General features: G+C 38.5%; 1 protein-coding gene across 1 annotated transcript in view; it reads right to left on the minus strand.

The window, feature by feature from the left end:
- lars2 (leucyl-tRNA synthetase 2, mitochondrial) overlaps positions 1–22,766 on the minus strand; it is a 110,169-nt gene that overhangs the window by 6,485 nt on the left and 80,918 nt on the right. The window contains exons 14-19 of the mRNA XM_084435413.1: positions 20,970–21,107; positions 19,395–19,498; positions 14,618–14,800; positions 13,525–13,694; positions 8,510–8,587; positions 8,308–8,419 (exon numbers count right to left, since the gene is read on the minus strand). Of these exons, the coding sequence (XP_084291539.1) occupies positions 8,308–8,419; positions 8,510–8,587; positions 13,525–13,694; positions 14,618–14,800; positions 19,395–19,498; positions 20,970–21,107 (785 nt within the window). The remainder of the gene's footprint in view (positions 1–8,307; positions 8,420–8,509; positions 8,588–13,524; positions 13,695–14,617; positions 14,801–19,394; positions 19,499–20,969; positions 21,108–22,766) is intronic.

Genomic DNA, 22,766 nt, shown 5'->3' on the forward strand with positions numbered 1-22,766 from the left:
ACTAATTACATAAAATGCATACAAATCATTTCAGTTGTCACTCTATATATGACAAGTTTCGAGTTTGATTTATTTAAATAGCACATTTAAAAACAGCAAACACAGCAGACCAAAGTGCTGAACAACACAAAACACGAAGAAACACAGAAAACCAGAAGCTCACAGTGAATTGAAAGCCAAGAAGAAAAAAATAAATAAAATGTTTTAAAGGATTAGTTCACTTTCAAATAAAAATTTCCTGATAATTTACTCAAGATGTTCATGTCTTTCTTTCTTCAGGCGAAAAGAAATGAAGGATTTTGAGGAAAACATTCCAGGATTTTTCTCCATATAGTGACTATAATGGGAACCGACGGGTTGAAGGTCCAAATGTGAGTTTCAGTGCAGCTTCAAAGTCTCGACACGATCCCAGCCGGGGAATAAGAGTCTTATCTAGACAAACCATCAGTCATTTTCTAAAAAAATTAAATAAATTATATACTTTTTAACCACAAATGCCCGTCTCGTACTATCTCTGAGATGTGCCATTACGTCATCACGTCGGAAGTACAAACAAGTAACAGTGTTTACAAGTTTGGAGTAGGAGGACCATTCAAAGTTATTGTATGAAACACATTTATATGTATTTGTGTCAGTTTATTGTTTAAAATGGTCCTTACGTGTGCATATCCTGGATGTTTAATGATGTCATGCGTGACCTTTCCAACGTGATGACGCAATGCGTGGCGCATCTCAGAGATGGTACAAGACGGGCATTTGGAGTTAAAAAGTATATAATTTAACATTTTTTTTTAGAAAATGACAGATGGTTTGTCTAGATAAGACTCTCATTCCTCGGCTGGGATCGTGTCGAGACTCTGAAGCTGCACTGAAACTCACATTTGGACCTTCAACCCGTCGGACCCCATTGAAGTCACTATATGGAGAAAAATCCTGGAATGTTTTCCTCAAAAACCTTCATTCCTTTTCGACTGAAGAAAGAAAGACATGAACATCTTGGATGACGTGGGGGATGACATGACATCACTTTTTTTTTAAAGAAGTGAACTAATCCTTTAAGAGATGATTTCCAAACAGTTAAAGACTGTGCTGATCTGATATACGCCGGAAGGCTGTTCCACAGCCTAGGGCAAAGGCTCGATCTCCTCTATGCTTTAATGGCGACAGAATCCATGAGAATGCCTAGGCCTAGATTCAGCGTCGTAGAGATAAAGCTGGAAACGAGGCCCGCGTGTCGCTCCATTTTCAGTTTAAAGGTGACATATTACGCCCCTTTCCACAAGATGTAATATAAATATATGGTGTCCCCAGAATGTGTCTGTGAAATTTCAGCTCAAAATACCAGATCATTTATTATAGCTTGTCAAATTTGTCCCTTTTTGGGTGTGAGCAAAAACGCGCCATTTGTGTGTGTGTCCCTTTAAATGCAAATGAGCTGCTGCTCCGCCTCCATTCAGACGAGACCGATCCTTTACAGGAGCTTCAGATCCTCCGGCAGTAACAAAACAGGCCAATCTCACTCCTCCAGAATCTCAGGAATAACAGCAGCGAGTGCAGCTTTACGGAGAGACTCAGGAAGAGTTTAACTTTTAGACGCACCTGGACGTTTCTGAATGGTTAGCGGACACATTTATGTAGTTGTCGTCTCATCGACTTGCATGTACCGTCATGCTTAACTTTTACACAGTTGTTTTAGAAAAGACTTCAGAGCAAAAAGACACATGGACAGCATGATGACAGAAGGCATGTTGTAGATTGTGTGCAACATCTTTTTCAGAAAAGTATCAAATATGATACAGGGTTAAAGATGAAGAGGAGATTTTCTGCACCACTAGTGTCACCAAACTGAACAGCAAAGCAAGAACATACAGTGAATGATCGAACACACACACACACACACACACACACACACACACACACACACACACACACACACGTCTGATGGTCGAGACTACAGATTTAGAAACCTGTGCCTGACCTCAACATGGCCTTCAGGAAGGATGTACATTTCCGCTTGTCCTTAGTGTGTGTATGTGTGTGTGTGTTTGTGTGTGTGTATGTGAGTGTTTGTGTGAGCGTGTCTGTTTGTGTGAGTGCATGTTTGTGTGTATCTGAGTGAGTGAATGTGTTTGTGTGTGCGTGTTTGTGTGTGTGCATGTTTGTGTGAGTGTGTGTGTGTGTGTGTGTGTGTGTGTGTGTGTGTGTGAGAGATAGAAAGTTTGTGTTTGTGTGTGTGTTTGTGTATATCTGAGTGTGTGTGTGTGTGTGTGTGTGTGTGTGTGTGTGTGTGTGTGTGTGTGTGTGTGTGTGTGTGTGTGTGTGTCTGTGTATGTGTAGGAGGAAGTTGGAGAGGAAGGGACAAGTCCCCCCAAAAATTAATTCAGCCATTATTCTTCTCACACTGTTCCAAACCTGCATGCTGTTATGCTTTTCTGTAGAACATAAACGTTCTCTAATTCTATTAGCGGAGACACATGAACACACCCTTAACAAGTAACGTTTGGTCACATGGTTACATGTCTTCTGGTCAGCATCAGTTATCAGAGCATGTACATGTTTTCCTCAGGAGAAAAACACAAAGTCTCTGCATGTGTGTGTGTGTGTGTGTGTGTGTGTGTGTGTGACAATAGCGGGATGTGCTGAAATGGACAACAGGGGCCAACAGTTTCCTTTTCTCCTCACCACTAGCATTTCCACGACATTTCACCCAGCTCACAATAATTCACTTTCATCCTGAGTCAGTTTTTTTTTTTAAACTACAATCCATTTTCATACCAGCAATAAGTTGTACTGATATCAGAAAGTACCATGGTATCATCCAGACATTCAGAGTTGAATCAGAGAAGCCTTTTAAATTTAGAAAAATGAACAGAATTTGAATTCAAACCAGACACTGAAATTATGAATTACACATAAACATGTCGCAATTACAGAAATGACACTTTTTATTTGATCGTCCACTTTAGATGTTCGACTAACTATCAGTAACTTTGCAACTCCATGTCAACTAACTCTCATTAGAGTATTAGTAGACTGTCTGATTAATATCTGCACACACTGTGATGCTCCCCAACAGACATTACTGACTATAAGTAACTTTGCAACTACAAGTCAACAAGTTAATTTCACCTTATTCTAGTAACTGAACCCTCACCCAGTGGTCCCATGACTGCGGTGTGACCCCGAGGGTGGCCCAGAGTTATAATAAGGGCTGCGAGGCAATAGTGTACAGTCAGCAGGTTGGTGTGCAAAAGTAACCTCTTCAGGGTGATGCGAGACCCCAATGCCAAATTATCCTGCTTATTCAACTTCAGCTTGTGTTTATATAGCACATTTACAAGCAATGTTGTTGCCCAAAGTGCTCCACAGTTAACTAAAAACAGTAAAAACATACATTATTATGCCACAAAAGTAAATAATTAAACACAATCTATTAATTTGACATATTTTATCGCCTCAAGATGACTCGCAGTACTGACTTGAGCAGTTCAGTTATAACAGAGCACTAGATGGCGTGATTGAAGAATCAGAATGTAGTATTTCAGAGAGACGTGTAAAAATAAGCTGAATATGATGCATGGCTATTTCTGACGCTCACGCAACTTCTGACACAAAGGACAAACTGATTTGCAATGTTCGCTTTGTCGCATCCAGCGAAGACAGCCTGAAGACAGGAAAATCTGATGATGCATATTTCGCATTCGGATTCACCAGTACAACAGTGGGTGATGAAGAGAGACCAAAGTGTGTCGTGAGCCTCAAAACATTAACTTCTGACAGTATGAAGACAAACAAGGTAAGACTTCACATCATGAACACAAACAAGGTAAGACTTCACATCATGAACACAAAGAGACGCCTGTTGAAGACAAGGTTTCAAATAAAGGCTACTGTACTGTATATGTTTCATATATGTTGAAGTGTTTGGGACACGGCTTTTAATGGTGAGACTTTTGCTTTTGAAATCAAGCAGTCAAAAGTGATATAAAAATATATCAGCTACCAAATATAAAGAATTATCGGTTATCGGTATCGGCCAAAATGTTCATATCGGCGCATCCCTAAAAGTAAAAGCATTTAAAAGCACTAAAATGAAAAAGCATTTAAAACTGATCATGAAAATGAACAATATGATGACTGAATGCACAAGGTCATAAATCAAATGAGGTTTGTAGAAAGTATAGAATTAGTAGTGATGTACGGATCATGCTGGATTACTATTGTTGATGCAGGGATTTTGTGTTTTTGCTGATTTATTACCAGTTCAACTGACATTGTGCATACACAGATATGGAGGAGTTTAATAAGGAATTTGACATAAGCATGCTCATTGATGTTTGAAATGACAAAGCGTTTGGTTCATAAACATTTACAATATTATGTTAAATATAAACACAGTTAATATGATCTTGACAGTTATGGGCGCCACTGGCTCAGTTTAATGTATATGGGTTTTGAGTTGTAAATGTAGTAAACATAAGAAATACAGAGCGTCATGTATGGTATTTATAACAATATAATAGTGAACATGTTGGTGTACACACAATAACAGTCGTCCTGTCGGGCTACAGCACAGATATTCACTAGGGACATGAAACAATGTGTGTATGTGTGTGTACTTCAGCAGAGTGTAACAGACTCTTTCAGGATTAGATAAGCTGCTAACAGTCAAACCAAAACTTATTCAGACACCTTCAACATTTCTCACATTATCAGTTTATTCACTGTAGTTTAGAAAATGGTGATAAAACATGAGAAGAACTCAGAGTTATCAAATCAGTTGATATTTCTCTGGTTTTGTCCATCCTTCTGTTAGACTGTCTCACAAATGAATTATGTTGAATATCTGTCAGCTGTTAAATTTAAAGGGGTCATATAATGCCATTTTTGTACAAGCTAATATGATTCTTTAGGGTCTAAATTAAAAGTTTGTAATATACTTTAATTAAAAATTCTCATTAGTATTGTAAGAAAACACTCATTTTACCTGGTCAAAAACAGCTCTGTTTTCAGCACGCCGTTTAAGTGCATGTGTCTTTAAATGATAATGAGCTCTGCTCACCCCGCCCCTCTGTTCTGTGCGTACACCGTTTGTGATAATAACACAATAACCATAACGCGTTGTTCATTATAAACGTGGGATTATGAATTATATTGAGAACGTCGTACATAGAAAACATGCCGTAATGTACCCTGAGTGTAAACAGTCGCATTCAGCGTGAAGCGTGCAGCAAGCGATTTGCAAATATTAATATAAATATTAATATAAAGGTTAATAAAACATTACACTCACTTCTTCTTCTGGAGGTGCAGCAGGAACACGAATAGTTGGTACCGATCCTTTTTTCAGGAGCAGCTTCTTAGCAAAACCAGCTTTATAACGTTACTGACCTCGTTTATAAAGCAGTCTGGTGTGTGCAAATATTCATGCAAACATGAAAGCATTGACGTTGATCGTGGGGAATATTCCCTTCGAAAACAAAACTCAGCCACTGCGTCTTCAGCGGTTCGGATTTAGGAACATCAAAATGATGCTGTGTTCCTTATTACACCCAAGAACAGAACACCACACTCGCTTAGACGCCATTCTGCTCATAGACAGTGCTCCAGCGTATCAACAATGACCGTGCCGGTCCGCGCGGCTATGATTGACAGCTCGCTCACGAGCGAGGGCGGGTCTGTGTTGAAACGCTGCTGTCAATCAACAATCGTGGGAGGGGCGTCGATTTTGTGACGTCACAAGATCGAACAGGTTGATTTGAGACGGGAAAACATATAAGAAGATTAAAAAAAAAAAAACACTGGATGGATTTTTATCATTATATGATGGTTGTGTACAGGCACTGCCAACACACATTTTAGTACAATCAACTTGTAAAAGTGCATGTACCATTATATGACCCCTTTAACTACACAATTAGATGATACCAGTTTAGCTGGTATACATTATATGACCCCTTTAACTACACAATTAGATGATACCAGTTTAGCTCAACAAATTACCAAGCAATGCTTCATTGTGTTCAGTCTGTGGTGTAAAAAGAGCATTAGCAATTAAAGAAAAAACGCTTCAGCAAAACATGCTCAGGTCAAAGTGTCTGAATCATTTTTGGTTTGACTGTACATGGACATGTTTCCCTGAAGGTTAGCATCCACCAAGCCCAAGCTTAACATCCAAATCAGCCAAATAAGAGAGTGTTGTAAAATACAGTCTACTTTTGCTAAACTGCAGGAAGTATTTGTTATTAAAAAGCGCATTAAGCCGCAAAAGAGACACTGTTCCCCAGGCGGCTCTCTGTGCGCGCTTCGAGACGGGGCCGATAAGCAAAAGCTTTGGATACGCGCCTAAACACGCACACACACAAAGTCAAAATGCCTTTTTGGAGAGTACTCGCGTAAACACAGGGAGTTATCGTCTTATGTAAACGTACACATTTGAGAGAGAAGACACGTGTGTAACAGTATGTTGGATCCGTGCATTAGCTCTTAAGCCCGGGAAAGACCAAGCCGACACCAGAGAACTAGCGGCGGGGAAAGCTGACTGTGTTGTCGCCTCGTGTTGGCTGTGTATCGTCAAAAAAAAATGAGCTTGAACACACCAAAAGGACTAATGCCAACTGTCAACTAGCATGTGTGTTCTGCGCCTGCGTGCGAGTAAATATCTGTCTATATCAGCAGGCAGTCGGAAGCTGGAACTAGGACTGCAGATATACAAACCGTAAACAAAGCAGCGCTTGCTTGCCATTTTGAATATCAATCACGCTGATCACTTTCTTAATTTGGCTCGTTATTATGAAAATATTAATGCATTTGAATGCTCAAGTAATATGACAAAATTATAACAGCCTTTTGTCTGTACCATCTTGAATTTTTTGCTCGCTTTCATCACTTTCACTTTTATTGTCATTCACTGAGCTGAACAGCCAATCAGAGTGTTCTCTCTCTTCAACACGCAGAATCGGCCCAAAAAACCCAGACGGCATCCGACTACAGCCAACGGTGCAGAACACACTGAAAAAAGTAAGTAGTGTGTCCCGGCCATTAAAGAGACAGCAGCCTAATAAACCTGCTGCAGTCTGTCATTAATGCCTATCAAAGAACACTCACTGATCTTGACTGAATAACTTAAGTAGCTTTAATAAAGATTAATCTATATTTAATTTGTACACTAAGACTGTTATGCAGTGTTATTTTACATTTGATTATTATATTTTTTTTGCAGAATTTTGAAATGTCACTGATATTTAAAATGACTCATATTTCATGAAATAATTCTTTGATCATATCACCCACCAATAATCGTGTTAAATTATCGTAAATCGTTCAATATTGACCAAAAATAATTGTGATTATGATTTTGCTAAGTTTGATGTACCGTATTTTCCGCACTATAAGGCGCACCGGATTATAAGGCGCACCTTCAATGAATGGCCTATTTTAGAACTGTTTTCATATATAGGGCGCACCGGATTATAAGGCGCATAGAATAGAAGATACTGCAGTCAAACGTTTGCCTGGGTTTGCGTTATGCAGTGGTCACCAACCTTTTCAAGCCTAAGATCACATCCAAAGTCCAAATGTAAACCAAGATACCTTGTTTATACTCGACGCGTCCGCATGAGCGCGAAGTTAATAAAAAAAATAATATCCGTCTGCTCGGGCAGATTCGGCTTAACAGCGCGCGCGCCTCTGAATCCGAAGATGCATGACTTTGAGCCGAATCTGCCCGAGCAGACGGATATTAGTAGTACATCTCATCACACCGGCACCCAGTTTGCGCGTCTAAATCAGTTGTATGGTCTGGTGTTCAGTCTAAAACAAAACAGTTGCGTCAAGTATAAATGCCTCGTCTGTTTGGGGAGTTGCGCGCGCAGTCAGCAGAGGCTCGCGCTCCGGTGTCAGGCGAAAGTATAAACAAGGTTTAAGTCAGCGGTTGTTTAACAGACGTTAACATAAGGCGCCAGATCCATATATAAGGCGCTCCGGATTATAAGGCGCACTGTCGTTTTTTGAAAAAATTAAAGGCTTTTAAGTGCGCCTTATAGTGCGGAAAATACGGTAATCCTGGCAGGACTGTAAGATTTGAGAGCAACGGCGAAGAGGAAGATTTTCAGTGAATAACAACTTTTGGTTTGTTCCTCACAAAACTATCGCAAAGAATTTAAGCACGTACAGTAGGTCTAATGGACCACTTTTATCACTTTTAGTGTCATCCACATCCACATTCCCTTTTATTGAAGTGTCCAGCTTTGGAAACATGAGGATGAGTAAATGTGGAGGTTGTGGAGTGTGTGGAGTGTGTCGTACCTGCCCAGAGTTCAGAAGCCAGGTGTGGACACATGGGTGCCGTCATCACACAGAGTGAAGCCAAAGCCTCCTCGAACTCCACGCTGTGCAGAACCACTCCAGCCGAGGCTTGCTGCAGTCAGAGAGAACGCGAAGTTCAGAAACTCAATCTATCTTTAGAATTTCCAAGCACATTATTCTGAAAGACCGACTGTTGACTTACCGAGAGTGTGTTGGTCAGGCCCATGAGTCGAGAGATGGCCGCATTAAACAAGAAGTCCTCTGTGAAGTGGCCTGTGACCTGCCAAGAGAATAATCTTGCTCAGCAATGTTGCCAAGTATCGTACCGTACCAGAAGCGTCAGAACGTAGGATCGTAGCATCACACACACGACCAGCGTCGGCCAATAGTGAGCCTCCGTTCTGACGCACAACCCAGAAGCGCTGCGCTGTTACACTACGTGAACTCACTCAGAGAAACACAGAAGAAAATGAATAGTGGAATAAAGTCGTTATTTTTGTTTTGTTTTTTGCGCACAAAAAGTATTCTCGTCGCTTGATAAACTTAAGGTTGAGCCACTGTAGTCACTTGGACTATTCTAACGATGTCTTTACTAACTTTTCTGGGCCGGCAGATATCGATTACATAGAAGCCTATCATATGAAGGAGTGAGACATCTCTCAGATTTCATCAAAAATATCTTAATATGTGTTCTGAAGATGAACGAAAGCCTTACGGGGTTGGAAGAACATGAGGGAGAGGAATTACTGACAGAATTTTCATTTTTGGGTGAACTAACCCTTTAATTCTGCAGTCTGCTTATGTAGGAGGCAGACAGCAGGGTTTCAGAGCTTGAACGTCACAAGGTTCCTCATCATGACTGCAGAGAGGATGGAGGGTTATTCACTGATAAAGCCTGATGTGAACACATGACCTCTGCTGGTGGAAGCTGCTCTTTTGTCATGTTTGAGACGACATCACCAGTTTCCACATCAGAACATCAGAACGGAAAGAACAACCACTATCCTGCAGAGGTCCTGACCGAAGGAAGGACAGAGCTGATGACAGCGGCTTTTCCCGGCACGAGATCAGATAATGCGAGTCTCAGCGGCTCTGGACTGGATCCAGTCGAGTCCGGAGGCGCTTTTACCAGCACAAAATCAATCTCAGCCCTGAGAGCCTATTTATACTGGCTATATTTACACATTCCACACGTAACGTCACTTTCCCATCAGACACACCCTTTCATTTGCTAAAGAAATCGTTCACTCCAAAATGAAAATTATGTCATTTATGCACCTCCATGTTATTATACACTACTTTTTTAAAGTTTGGGGTCAGTAAGATTTTTTTATGTTTTTTAAAAGAAGTTTATTTTGCTCACCAAGGCTGCATTTATCTGATCAAAAATACAGTAAAAATAGTAATATTATGAAATATTATTAGCATGTAAAATAACTGTTTTCTATATGAATATATTATAACATTTAATTTATTCCTGTGGTCAAAGCTGAATTTTACTCCAGTCTTCAGTGTCACATGATCCTTCAGAAATCATTCTCATATGATGATTTGCTGCTCAAGAAACATTTCTGATTATTATCAGTGTCGAAAACTGTTGTGCCTTTTCATATTTCTGTGGAAACTGTGATACTGTGATTCTTTGATGAATAGAAAGTTCAAAAGAACAGTTTTTAATTGAAATAGAAACATTATAAATGTCTTTACTGTCACCTCATTGCTGAATAAAACTATTAATTTCTATTTCTAGAAGTGTAAACCTATTAGACCTTCCTCCATGAAACACAAAAGCAAATGTTTAGCCGAATGTTCAGGCTGTTCTTTCTTCTGAAACAACGAACTATGAACTACTTTATGGTAATGTTTGTCCTTATTGGGGACAGATGTGGTTATTATATGCCGTTAATGGGAGAAAGAAACTGCTTAAACATTCTTCAAAACATATTAGGAACAACATGGTAAAATGAACAATGAAAGAGTATTTTTGTCATTTTTACACATGAAGTTTAAATGAACAGATTGCATGAGATATTGGTACTTTGAAGAATCAGTTTCAACCCAAGCATATCTAAACTAACCAGAATGGACCAGACACAGATGGGATCTGTAGTGACCCCCAATGGCCAAAGAGTGCAACACATTACTCACTCATGCCTCAGTAACAGGCAGTCTGGCAGTCTCTGCACTTGACCACTCGTCCTGTATTTGGCCCAAGTGTTTAAGTGAGCGTGAAGACTGCAAGTGTGTGTAGAACGTTCGATTACCCGACGGGACACACTTGTAGTGTTGCAAAAATGCATGTCTTTTCAGAGCTTTATTTTGATGTCCAATATTGCATTTTAAGAATAAACTTCTAAATGTCTGCACTGTAGTCCTCTATGTTACAGAAGACACCAATTAAAAATTGTGGTGCTTCTAATTCAGTTATAAAAAGCAGTGGCAAATGTTGTACAAAATACATTTGCACAAATAAAATGTGAAACACTTTATATTTTACTACCAAATTATATCTAATTATTTTAACTTACAGTGGAATGTTTTCCTCGACATCATGCGATTTCCGGGCACACGAGTTCCGGAACATGATGCATGATGGGATACGCTTAGCTTCGAGAAACAGTATTCTATATATAGTGTGTGTTTAGTGTACGTTCAGCGCTTTGGCATTTTTGAGACATGGGACAGACTTCAGCACTTACTTCCTGTTCAAGTGGCCAAGACTGCAAATGTGGGTATTTGGACAGGCCCCTAGTTAAACCCCAAAATTACCCCATTATTTACTCACCCTCAAGCCTTCCTAGGTGTATATGACTATCTTCTTTCAGACGAATTAAATTATTAAATTGAGTTATATTAAAAAATGTCCTGGCTCTTCCCAGCTTGAAAATGACAGTGAATGGCTTTATATTTTTATATAAGTCCATCAAAGCGCATCCATCCATGACAAAATTGCTCCACACTGCTCTGGGGGGTTAATAAAGGCCTTCTGAAGTGAAGCGATGCGTTCGTGTAAGACAAATAACCATATTTAACCCTTGTGTTATGTTGGAATTCTGTGCACTCCCCTTATGGTTCGGGTCAAATTGACCCTAATTGGATTCAATACAATTCCTCAAAAATCACACTATGAAAAACAAGAAAGATTCAGGTACAAACTGTAAACTTTTAATATCAACATTTGTCAAATATTCCAAAAAATATATATCTGAAGATATGATTTAATGAAAATGTTTTTTAACCATTTTTTAAAACTGTTTTGTTTTGACAAAATTTGAATATACATTATATTTATATATTTGAATCTAATTTTTTTTAACTTTTTTTTTTTTTGCTTAAAAAATAAGCAAACTGTTCATAACTGAACAATTAATCAATTAATTAATCAATTAATCTGAGCTCATTTTTCCTGCTGTCTATGTCGAAGTCTCAAGATATTTCAGATATCTTGAATATATAAATGAGAGCTTATTTTACTATCTGTGTCTGTCAAAGATTTTCATTTGTAATTTGCAATTAGTTCTGAACACCATGATTTAGCTTTTTCAAGTGTGTTTGGTTTGGGTTAGAGCACTTTTAGATACACTTACACTTTAGAACTGGAGCTGATGCCCTGACATACATAAAATAAATGTTTTTATTTTGGGTCCGTACAGTTGCTTTTGAATAGCTGCCTATGATGGTCAAATTGACCTGCGAACATCACAAACGTAATAGTAATTCTGTTTGTATATGTCAAAAAACACCAGCATGTTGAAACTTTGCATGCATGTTCATGATGATAAATGCGAAAAAGTCACAAAAAAAAAAAAAAAAAAAGATTTAATATTATTTCAGGTAGCTTGAAAAAATAAATGATAGGTAATTTTTACCATCTGTGGCTGACAAAATATTTTTCTGTATTGAAATAAGTGTGGAAAAACAAATTTTTTAGCTTCATAAGGTAGTAAAAAAATAAAATAACAAAGTATAACCAAGAAATGTTATTATTTTGGGTCCGTACAGTTGCCTTAGAGCGTTAAAATATGAACATCACGAAAGTAACAGTAATTTTGTTTGTATATGTCAAAAAACACCAGCATGTTGAAACTTTGCATGCATGTTCATGATGATAAATGAGAAAAAGTCACAAAATATCAAGAAACAAAAACATAGGTTAACCAGTATTTCCAGCAACTATAAAATCTAAACGGGTCAAATTGACCCGCAACATAACACAAGGGTTAAACCTTTATCGACTAAAATAACTATCTTCCGTTTATCGACTAAAATAACTAGCTTCCGACAGACGGCCGTACGCGAGTCTAGTTCCGCCATAAGATTTACACTTAACGATGTGTGACGTAGATGCAGGAGTAGCATAAGCTTTGACGCCTCTCGCGGTTCAAACAAACAGTGCTGGGCAACAAACTCAAACTCCTCTCACATTACTCTTTAAAAATTATCCTTTTAGACTTCTAATTCGTGGCTGGTGTCTTGTCTTGCGCTTCCGCGTTCATCATTACGTCATTACGTCGGGTCAAGTGTTACTCTTTCGCCGTAAATCGGTGTGTACAGCTGTCTACTAGAAGCTAGTTATTTTAGTTGATAAAGTTTTAAATATGGATATTTTTCTTACACAAATGCATTGCTTCACTTCAGAGGCCTTTATTAACCCCCCAGAGCAGTGTGGAGCACTTTTATCATGGATGGATGCGCTTTGATGGACTTCCAAACATAAACGGCCATTATAAAGCTTGGAAGAGCCAGGACTTTTTTCATATAACTCCGATTTTATTCGTCTGAAAGAAGAAAGTCATATAAACCTAGGAAGGCTTGAGGGTGAGTAAATCATTTCATTTTTGGGTGAACTATCGCTTTAAAGGTGAGGGTTTGGCTAGTTAGCATGACCCAACAGCCCCTGCTGGTAGATGCTGTAACTACACCATTCTGGGGCAAAATGGATCGTTCTCCATTAAATACCATTCAAAGTAGCTCTGCATCCTGAATATAAAGTTTTATTATATTACTTACTAATTTGTTCCAACCATTGCTCCGTAAGTTTATATGTGGTGTCAACTGTATTTACTGGTACAGCGCTCAAATATTTAGTAAGTAACTCACTGCTCATTTACTCTACAAGCAGGTCAAATGTGTGTTTGGGTGCAACAGGCTCAAGAAGATGATGACGTGAAATGCATTTGTGTCTTAACATCAGTGTCGTCTCTGGAGTGTGTTCACCTCTGTGATGGCGTAGTTCTTGTTCTCCCAGATCTTCTTGGCCTCGGAGCGCTCTCTCTTGTTCAGGACGGACGGGTCGGGCGTCTCTGGACCCTCGCGGGCCGTTCTCAGTTTGGTGACCAAACCCCACAGACGGGCCTGCCATCTCAACACCCCTGGGATGGCATCAGCTACACACACACACACACACACACAGATGTTAAAGCAGAGCAGCATGCTGGGATGGAGGTGCTGTCAGTGTTCTGGATGGATGGATCAGGGATATGGCCGTTCACATGGGATGCATTTACTCCTCTCAAGTCTCTCAAATGTTATAACATCTCCATGCAATAATAAATTAAATTAATTTAAAAAAAGTTTTAAAACAGTGGCTCAAACACTTGTGAGCGGGACACAAAATTCAATATCATCATATAGAAATGATTTAAAACGAGCATTAAAATAAGCAAAAACAGCTAAAAATCAAGATGTAAACTGACATCATATTTCTTATTTTAATTCATTTTTAATTTGAACATCTGTCTTTTTCTGTTAAGAATGAGGGCTTCCAAGATCTTGGAAAACCTGGATATATAAGGGATTTTTTTAAAGTGGGATTTCTAGACCTGGAAAAGTCACGGAAATTAAAAAAATATATGTATATTTGAAAATGAAAATGAATTATAAAAAAGGTAATAGATTTTTGGATTTATGCCAAGCTTTAAAATATTTTATTGGGCTAATAATAATAATAACAACAACATTTAATCAGTTAAAAATTGTATATAATTAAAAATATGTAGTCATGGAAATGAATGAAATCCTAAAAAAGCAACAGGAATTTCAATAATGAGTACCGGTATACATTTTTAAGGTTATGTCAAAATATTTGATCAGTTAGAAATGGCTATTTCTGAGTCAATAAGTTAAATAGTTTTATTAAATAATAATAATGATAAACCCATAATCACAAAGGACTGAAAAAGCCGTTCACTGAGTGTGAACACTGAAGAACATTCAATTCTTAAAACTTCTGGAATTAGGGAAATTACCATTATTTTATAAAATTATTTTAATATAAATAAAGAATATATAAATAGTAAAGAGCACTCACTCTTGACGTCCCACAGGATGTCCTGCTCGGGGGGAGCGGCGTACAGGAGGTAGAGGCGCGTGGTGTCGATGCCGTACTGATGCAGCACCTCCTGCGGGTCCAGCCCGTTGTGTTTGGATTTACTCATCTTCTCCCATGTGACCTGCAGTCGGCTCCCGGTGGCCCTCTGAACGGGCTCTGAACCTGCCACAGAGAGAGTGTGTGTGTGTGTGTGTGAGCATCTGCTATTAACGTTTGTCATGAGAAACATGACCGTTTACAGCTGGAAGTAACATCTAAAATGTCTCTCCATTGGATTTTAAGGGAAGGGTCTCTGATTTCATGATTACAGTTCAAAAGGTCAGTAAGATTTTTTTAATGGGGTGCTATGATACTTTTTTTACATGATCATCTTTCTTTAGTGTGTAATGTTGCCGTTTGAGCATGAAAAAGCTCTGCAAAGTCACACAGTTCTTCTCTATATCAGTGTCAGTGTTTCTGAACTCCCTGAAACGCCTCCATTGTAGTCTTGAGTTTCTTCCCGGAACGAACACGTCACAATATTCCTCATTTAAATAATTCATATGCAGAATAAAGGGGCGGGGCCTGGTTGAGTTAGTTAGTAGTGTGTTAAACTGGCGGTTATGGAAAGGGGCGGGACATTTCCCAAACACACTCGAAGCGCTCGACCAATCACAACACACTGATCCAGCCGACCAATCAGAGCACAGTGTGCTTTTCAGAAGGAGGAGCTTCATAGAGACAGGAACTAAACAGAGCGTTACTGACAGACTGGGAAGAGAGGAGCTGCAACAATGAAGAGTACGGGGAAAATCATTCAAGCATGAAAACCTGTTCAATTAGACCTCAAAAACATAATCAAGACTTTAAAAAAGGGAAAAATATGGCCTCTTTAAATTAATACTTTTATTCAGCAAGCATTACATTGATCAAAAGTAAACATTGAACAAAAAAAACATTCATAGGGCCCTATCATACACCCGTCGCAATACAGTGTCAGGCGCAACGCAAGTGTGTTTTGCTATTTTCAGCCCGACAGTTTTCATTTTCACGTCCTGCGCCACGTTGTTTAAACAGCAAATGCATTTAAAAAAAAAAAATGTTTATCATGGTTTCCACAAAAAAATTAAGCAGCTTCATTGATAATAATCAGAAAATTGTCTAGAGCATCAAATCATCATATCAGAATGATTTCTGAAGGATCATGTGACACTGAAGACTGGAGGAATGATGCTGAAATTCAGCTCTGATCACAGGAATAAATTACATTTTACAATATATTGATTTTAAATTGTAATAATATTTTTCAATATTACAGTTTATACTGTAATTTAAATCAAATAAATGCAGCGTTGGTGAGCAGAAGAGATTTCATTCAAAAACATACAAAAATCCTACAGAGCCCAGACTTTGAAGCGGAAGCTCTGAAAGCCCACCGGCTACACCTGTATAAGCGCTCACAGCTGTGATGGGACACTCAGGGTGGTGTAAACAGGGTCTTTGGTGTGATCGGGCATGTTTGAACCCTCGGGGAGAGACACAGCTGTGTTTACCGTAATAAGCGTTTCTCCTCTACACTGTTTACACACACACGCATTAGAAAACCATCGTCGCTAAGATCGCAGAAATTACAGCCGTTTTTGGGAGCCAATTTAGATGCTAGTGCAAGTCTGTTTACCCTGTTGCCTGGCAACAAAAAATTATAATTTTAGATCCAGTATCCACAGAAAGCATCACACGAAGGGAGTGAGAAATGTGAGATGCTAGTGTCTCATCCGTTTCACACACTGAAGTGGCACAATCTGTCTGACAGTTTGACTTCACGCTGATTTGTTTGCTTAATGCAGTTTCTAGGAGTCAGAGAGCACATATTTCACACAGTCCACTAGTAAACAAAGTTACCTGCTTTTCTTCAGGATGGTTCGAGGTTTGAGTCTTTACCAATAAGGCAATTTCTTCTTTTAACGGAAGACAGGCTTCCATTCCCATAGTTAGTATATGCAAAACTATATATGACCCGTGCTGTCAAAATGAGCAATGAGCAAAACCCTTCAAAATGATGTATGATTTGTTTGAATCAGACAAAAAAACCGACTGAGCTGCACCGGTTTGAAGTCAATAGAGTCAGCAAAGTCAAGTTTGAGAAAAATCTAGTTATATTTTTCTGAAGGTTCCACAAAAAAATAAAAAAATAAAATAATCACCTAGCAACTGTACAGTACGTTAAAATCCCTGGAGATTCCACCAAATTTGGCACACACAAAGTCAAAACCAAATATCTATAAGAAAAATACATATACAATTTTTTTTCCATGATTCCACAATTGTTTGTTTTAATATTAATGAAACAGACAGCCTACTGTATATATTAAGACCGACAGTACCGAACGGATCTAATATAATGTTACACATCAGATGTTTTCCCCAACAGTTAACTAAACCTTCACTTATGACATAACAGATAAAGGGTCCTATTTTAACGATCTGAAACGCAAGTAACTTTGTGGGCGGGTCTTGGGCGCTGTTGCTATTATACCGGCGGGATTAATGACTCTTGCGTACGACGCAAATCTAAAATGGGTTGGTCTGAAGTAGCTTCATTACTCATAGGTGTGGTTTGGGCGTAATGCGAAATAAACCAATCAGAGCGACATCTCACATTCCCTTTAAGAGCAGTTCACAGGCGGTTCACAGCCGAGGAGACCGACGTTCTCGTCAGGGCCGTAAAACACAGAGAAGTGACATTGGGGACGGAGAAACACACCCAAATTAGCTTCGGTTAAACAGGCGTATAATAACTTGGGTAAATGTGTAAGCTAGATTTATGCCTGTTTTTTCACATCTTCATGGACACAACAATGATTTCCCTCGTGTGTTAATATTTTTCCTTGTAATTATGTAGCCTATAATTTGCAAAAATGAAAACTGCTGCTTCTGTGTAGATGAGAGAATCAAAGTGCACACACTACATTGATTATGGCCAAGCATGCGCCCTTAAAATAACATCTGAATAACGCACCACTGACTTTAGACGAGGTTTCTCCTGGTCTGTGGCGGAATTGTTTTCTGAAACTGCAAAATAGCACCAGGGAACGTTTGCGCCAGAACACGCCTCCTCTTTTCGCTGAACCGCCCCCGGGAGCGCAAGTTCATTCCCTAATTGACCGACATGCGTCTGTGGAGGGAAAAGTCCGAATGATACATGCGTCGGTGTACAAAGTCAATTGCGCTGGGTGCAAGATAGGGCCCAATGTCTGCATGAATACTTGCCAAGACAGATATTTTGGAATACTGTAATTCTGTGTATGTGTGTATATTTTGGCCGTCTTTGTGCGCACGCATCTGACCTGTCAGTCAGCGCGAGTAAGATCGCTTTTCATTAACATAGAAAACATACAAATAAAGATACTTTTAGATGTTTAACTGCTATTTGGAGCATTTGCTACACGAGGGCTTAAAGGGATATTTCACCGCTGGAAAGATGAATGTGTATTTAAATTGGGTCATTTATGTAGAAGAAATGTGAAATTATTTTAGAAGTTGGTGCAAAATGTATTTTTGGCTCATGTGGATGAAAGAGAATAACTCCCAGAATGCACTTGCTTCGCTGCCCTACGAGGCCACTCCCAAGCCACAACTCCCGGTTACAGAGAAATGATACAGCTAGGCTACTAGTCGACTGGAAACTGAAAAGACGGTGTTTTATCGTGAGATCCCCCTATGGGCGGGTTGAGAACATGCGGGACGAGCTCCTCCTACTGGCTGTAGTCTCTCGCCTCTGGACAAAAAAGCCTCAGATGACACTAAATGACGACTTTTGCGTCATCTGAGTTTTTTTTTCAGACACACAATACAGAAATCTCTCGTCTCAGGGGGACATGAGGGAGGGAAGCACGGTCATTCCAAAATACTACCGGGTTTCTACTGATACAAAGCTTAATGCTAATCGGTGAAGTATCCCTTTAATGAACTCATTTTTGTGAAAACAAGTTTTTCACTAGTTTTGCCTGTAGCTCGAAATTATCCCGTGCACATTCAGACTCCTTTTGTCAACACAACATATATTCTTTGCTATTATTAGATTCAAATGTGACCCTGGACCACAAAACCAGTCACATGGTTCAATTTTGTGACATTGAGATTTAAACATCACCTGAAGGCTGAATAAATGAGCTTTCCATTGATGTGTGGTTTGTTAGGATGGGACAATATTTGGCCGAGATACAACTATTTGAGCATCTGGAATCTGAGGGAGCAAAAAAATCGAAACATTGAGAAAATCTCCTTTAAAGTTGTTCATTTATGGTCACGATTGTGAACAAAAATAAATGTTTTATGTATTTACGGTAGGAAATTTACAAAATATCTTCATGGAACATGATCTTTACTTAATATCCTAATGATTTTTGGCATAAAAGAAAAATCGATAATTTTGACCCATACAATGTATTGTTGGCTATTGCCACAGAGATACCCGTGCGACATGTGACCGGTGACGTGATCCAAGGTCACATTTGCAGTTTCCTCCTAAACAGTTGCAGAGTCCAATTATGAGCCAAAAGATAATGCATATTTGAAACTTGGAAATGTACATTTAAGTGTATCTTTGTAAATAAATAGACCTTTAAAAGTCTCTCTCTCTCTCTCTCTCTCTCACTCTTTCTTACTCTCTCTGTCTCACTCACTCACTCACTCACTCACTCACTCACTCACTCACTCACTCACTCACTCACTCACTCACTCACTCACTCACTCACTCACTCACTCACTCACTCACCTGTGAAATCAACGTCTTCTTTCGGCAGGTACTGGCCGGTCTCTGCCACCCTGAAGGTCTGGCCCTTTATGAGACCCTGGACCAGCAGTTTTCTGAAGGGCTCCCTGAAAAGAAGGAAGAGAACGGACATACATTCATGGACACCCAATCTATCAAATGAAGTAAACAATCACAGAGCTTGAGATTTTGGAGGAAAACATTCCAGGATTTTTCTCCATCTATGAATGGTGAATGATGATCAACGTTTGATGGTCCAAGATCCATGTTTATGCAGCTTCAGAGGGCTTCACACGACCCCAGCCGACGGAGAAGGGTCTTTAGTGAAGTCGAAGCACCTTAAATATGGGTTTTGGACAGTCAAAAATGATCTACGTTTATCAATCGTTATCAAAAATCCTGGAATGTTTTCCTCAAAAATCTTACACGACATTTTCATTTTTGGGTAAACTATTTCTTTACTCTGTCAGTATTTCCTAATCCTCGTGTCAAACCTGTATTCTGTTATCTGTAATTACTTGGAACCGAACAGAATCTGTCACATCATCAAAAAGGAAAGAAAACACCATAGAAGTATCATATTAAGAAAATATTCCATACAACATGTGAACAAGTCATCACAGAAACCTTCTGAACGCCCTCAGAACACTTGGACTACTTGAGTTTTTAGTGAATTTGTTAAAGATTTTTTTTTTCTTAGCTTAAAAGCTGGTGGTCACTATATGAACTGTCTACTTTTCATGTTCCACAAGAAAAAAATAACATCTTACAAGATTATTCATTTATTAGTCAGTGAATTATCACAGAATTTTCCTTTTTGGATGATATTTGTTAACACTATAATAAGATTTCATTTGTTAACATAAGTTAACTGCAATAGCTGAGATGAACTAAGATTGAACAATACTACAGCATTTATTAATCTTAGATAGATTGTCAATTTCTAGATTTAATAATACGTTCTTAGGATCAAAAGTATCTGTTAACATGAACTAACAATGAAACGTTGTATTTATAGATCAATAAATACTGTAACAAATGAATTGTGCATTGCTAGTTGATGTTTATTAATGCATTAACTAATAATAGGACCTTATTGTAAAGTGTTACCAGATCAAGTCACAATGCCTAAAATCAGTGGTCAAGTGAAAAGACTAGACTTAAAAGTTAGTAAATTTTTGATGTTATTTGTTACATAATGTTTTTAAATCAGAGTTACAGATTGGTCTAATTTGTATCCAAAAAGTATGTCTGATTTCACCTTGGCTAAATGCTAGTTGGTCAGACTATAGTTCTCTGCATGAAACAGAAGTTGTGATAGTCTTTTCTTCCCTATTGTGACGAATATCTGAGTAAAACGCTTCTGGAACAAGAACAAATGTAGGGCGGGGCTTGATTTATCCATGAGGAATTGATTGGATGATTGTGGTTTGCTATTGGCCGATCTCATGTGAGTGTAAACACATGATTATATGTCATATTATGAAAGTTAAATGTTTTGTGAATGCAATTTCGTGCATTCATGATGTATTTGTACAGTAGTGGCCAAAAGTTTGTTTTTAATTCTGTTTTTTGCACCTGTGTGAAACCATGCCCTGGTCTCTGCAGAAGTGGCTGAGGAAGCGTGCGTAGTACAGGTGCATGACGGCGTGCTCCTTCCCTCCGATGTACACATCCACAGGCATCCAGTGATCCGCTCGGGAACGCTCGAAAGGCCTGTGAGACGAGAGGAACACCTCAACACTGTGTCCTGAGAGAGCGGCCACTAGGAGTCACTGACACACAGACATCCACACACACACACCAAACTCACTGAAACACTCGAATACTGGCGCTGCTTTACACAGACATCACATTTACGGCACTCCAATAACACATTCAACAAGAGAGAGTGTGAGTTAAAACACAACAGTAAGCACACTTAAATAAACTGTGATAAACAAACGTCACACTGTATCAGCAGCTCTGAACTAACCGTACGTTTAACACAACCACATACACATACGGTGCAGGACAATAAAGGGCTCTGGAAGGAATTCACATGCATTTACTTTCATTGAAAATGAGTTACAGTAACTGTGATGTAACAGTAACAGAATGACTAATAACTAACAGCGATTCCACTGACTAAAAAACACCTTTTACAGGTTCTCTGAAAGAAAATCTCATAATTAAACACAATAACGAAAATATTTTAATTAGGGATGTCAATTGGCTTATATATATTTAATCATGATTAATCATTGGTAAACGCATTCAGTCCTAAATAAAGGAAAGAACGGTGAATAAAAGGCTATTGTGTCATTTGTAAATTGTGTAGATTACACCCAATAGAGTTACATTATGTAGAACTACTACTTCATCTTTACAATAAAAAAGTCTAAAAGTGCATCAAAAAGCACTGGAAATGCAAATCTGTAATACGCTAATAAATATCATACAGATATAATCATTAAAAATACATGTAATTGATATCATTAATTATTACAGAATTTAAATTCCCAGTGTTTCTGTAATTATAATGAATATGATTAATTATACATTTTTTAATAAAATAATTATTAATTGAACAACTTTCACCCGTGATGAAGATATAGCTTCGATGATGATAAAATTCCACCGTACAATGAATTTGGTTTTGTGAGTTTGATCTGTAAGTGAACAGTAACGAGGGCTTTCTCAGATGGTCTCAGCTTCATCAGTCCCGGTCAGCGCTGAAGGTTCACATCAGTGTTAGCACAGAATGAAACCGATATAATGTGAAAGCATTCATGAGAAATCATTCGTCAGTCAAAAGACTGAAGCTCAGAGCTGGAGCCTTTCATGCATCTAAATGTGATGCTATTAAACACTTTTCGCAATTAGTTAATCTTGATGGCTGTGATATAATAAAAACTTAAGTTTACAAAAAGTGTTCCACATATAATACCTTATTTCATATGCAAAGCTGCCACCCAATCAAAACAGTGGGCTTTAAAAAAAATTGTGGTAACACTTTATAGTATTCACATTAGTTACCTTCATTAGTTAACATGAACTAACAATGAACAAAACTTGTACAGCATTAGTTAACTAACATGTGCAAAGGTTAATAAATGCTGTAAAAATATACAGTTCATTGTTAGGTCACGTTAACTAATGTTAAAGAGGAGGATGTGTGGAAAGTTGCTGTTTGAGCATGAAAAAGCTCTGCAAAGTCACAAAGTTCTTCTCTATATCAGTGTCAGTGTTTCTGAACTCCCTGAAACGCCTCCATTGTAGTTTCTTCCAGGAAACGAACACGTCACAATTTACCTAATTTACATAATTCATACGCGGAATAAAGGGGCGGGGCCTGGTTGAGTTAGTTAGTAGTGTGTTGAAACTGGCGGTTAT

The sequence above is a fragment of the Rutilus rutilus genome (genome assembly GCF_951802725.1).
Source record: "Rutilus rutilus genome assembly, chromosome: 17".
NCBI classification, from domain to species: domain Eukaryota; kingdom Metazoa; phylum Chordata; class Actinopteri; order Cypriniformes; family Leuciscidae; genus Rutilus; species Rutilus rutilus.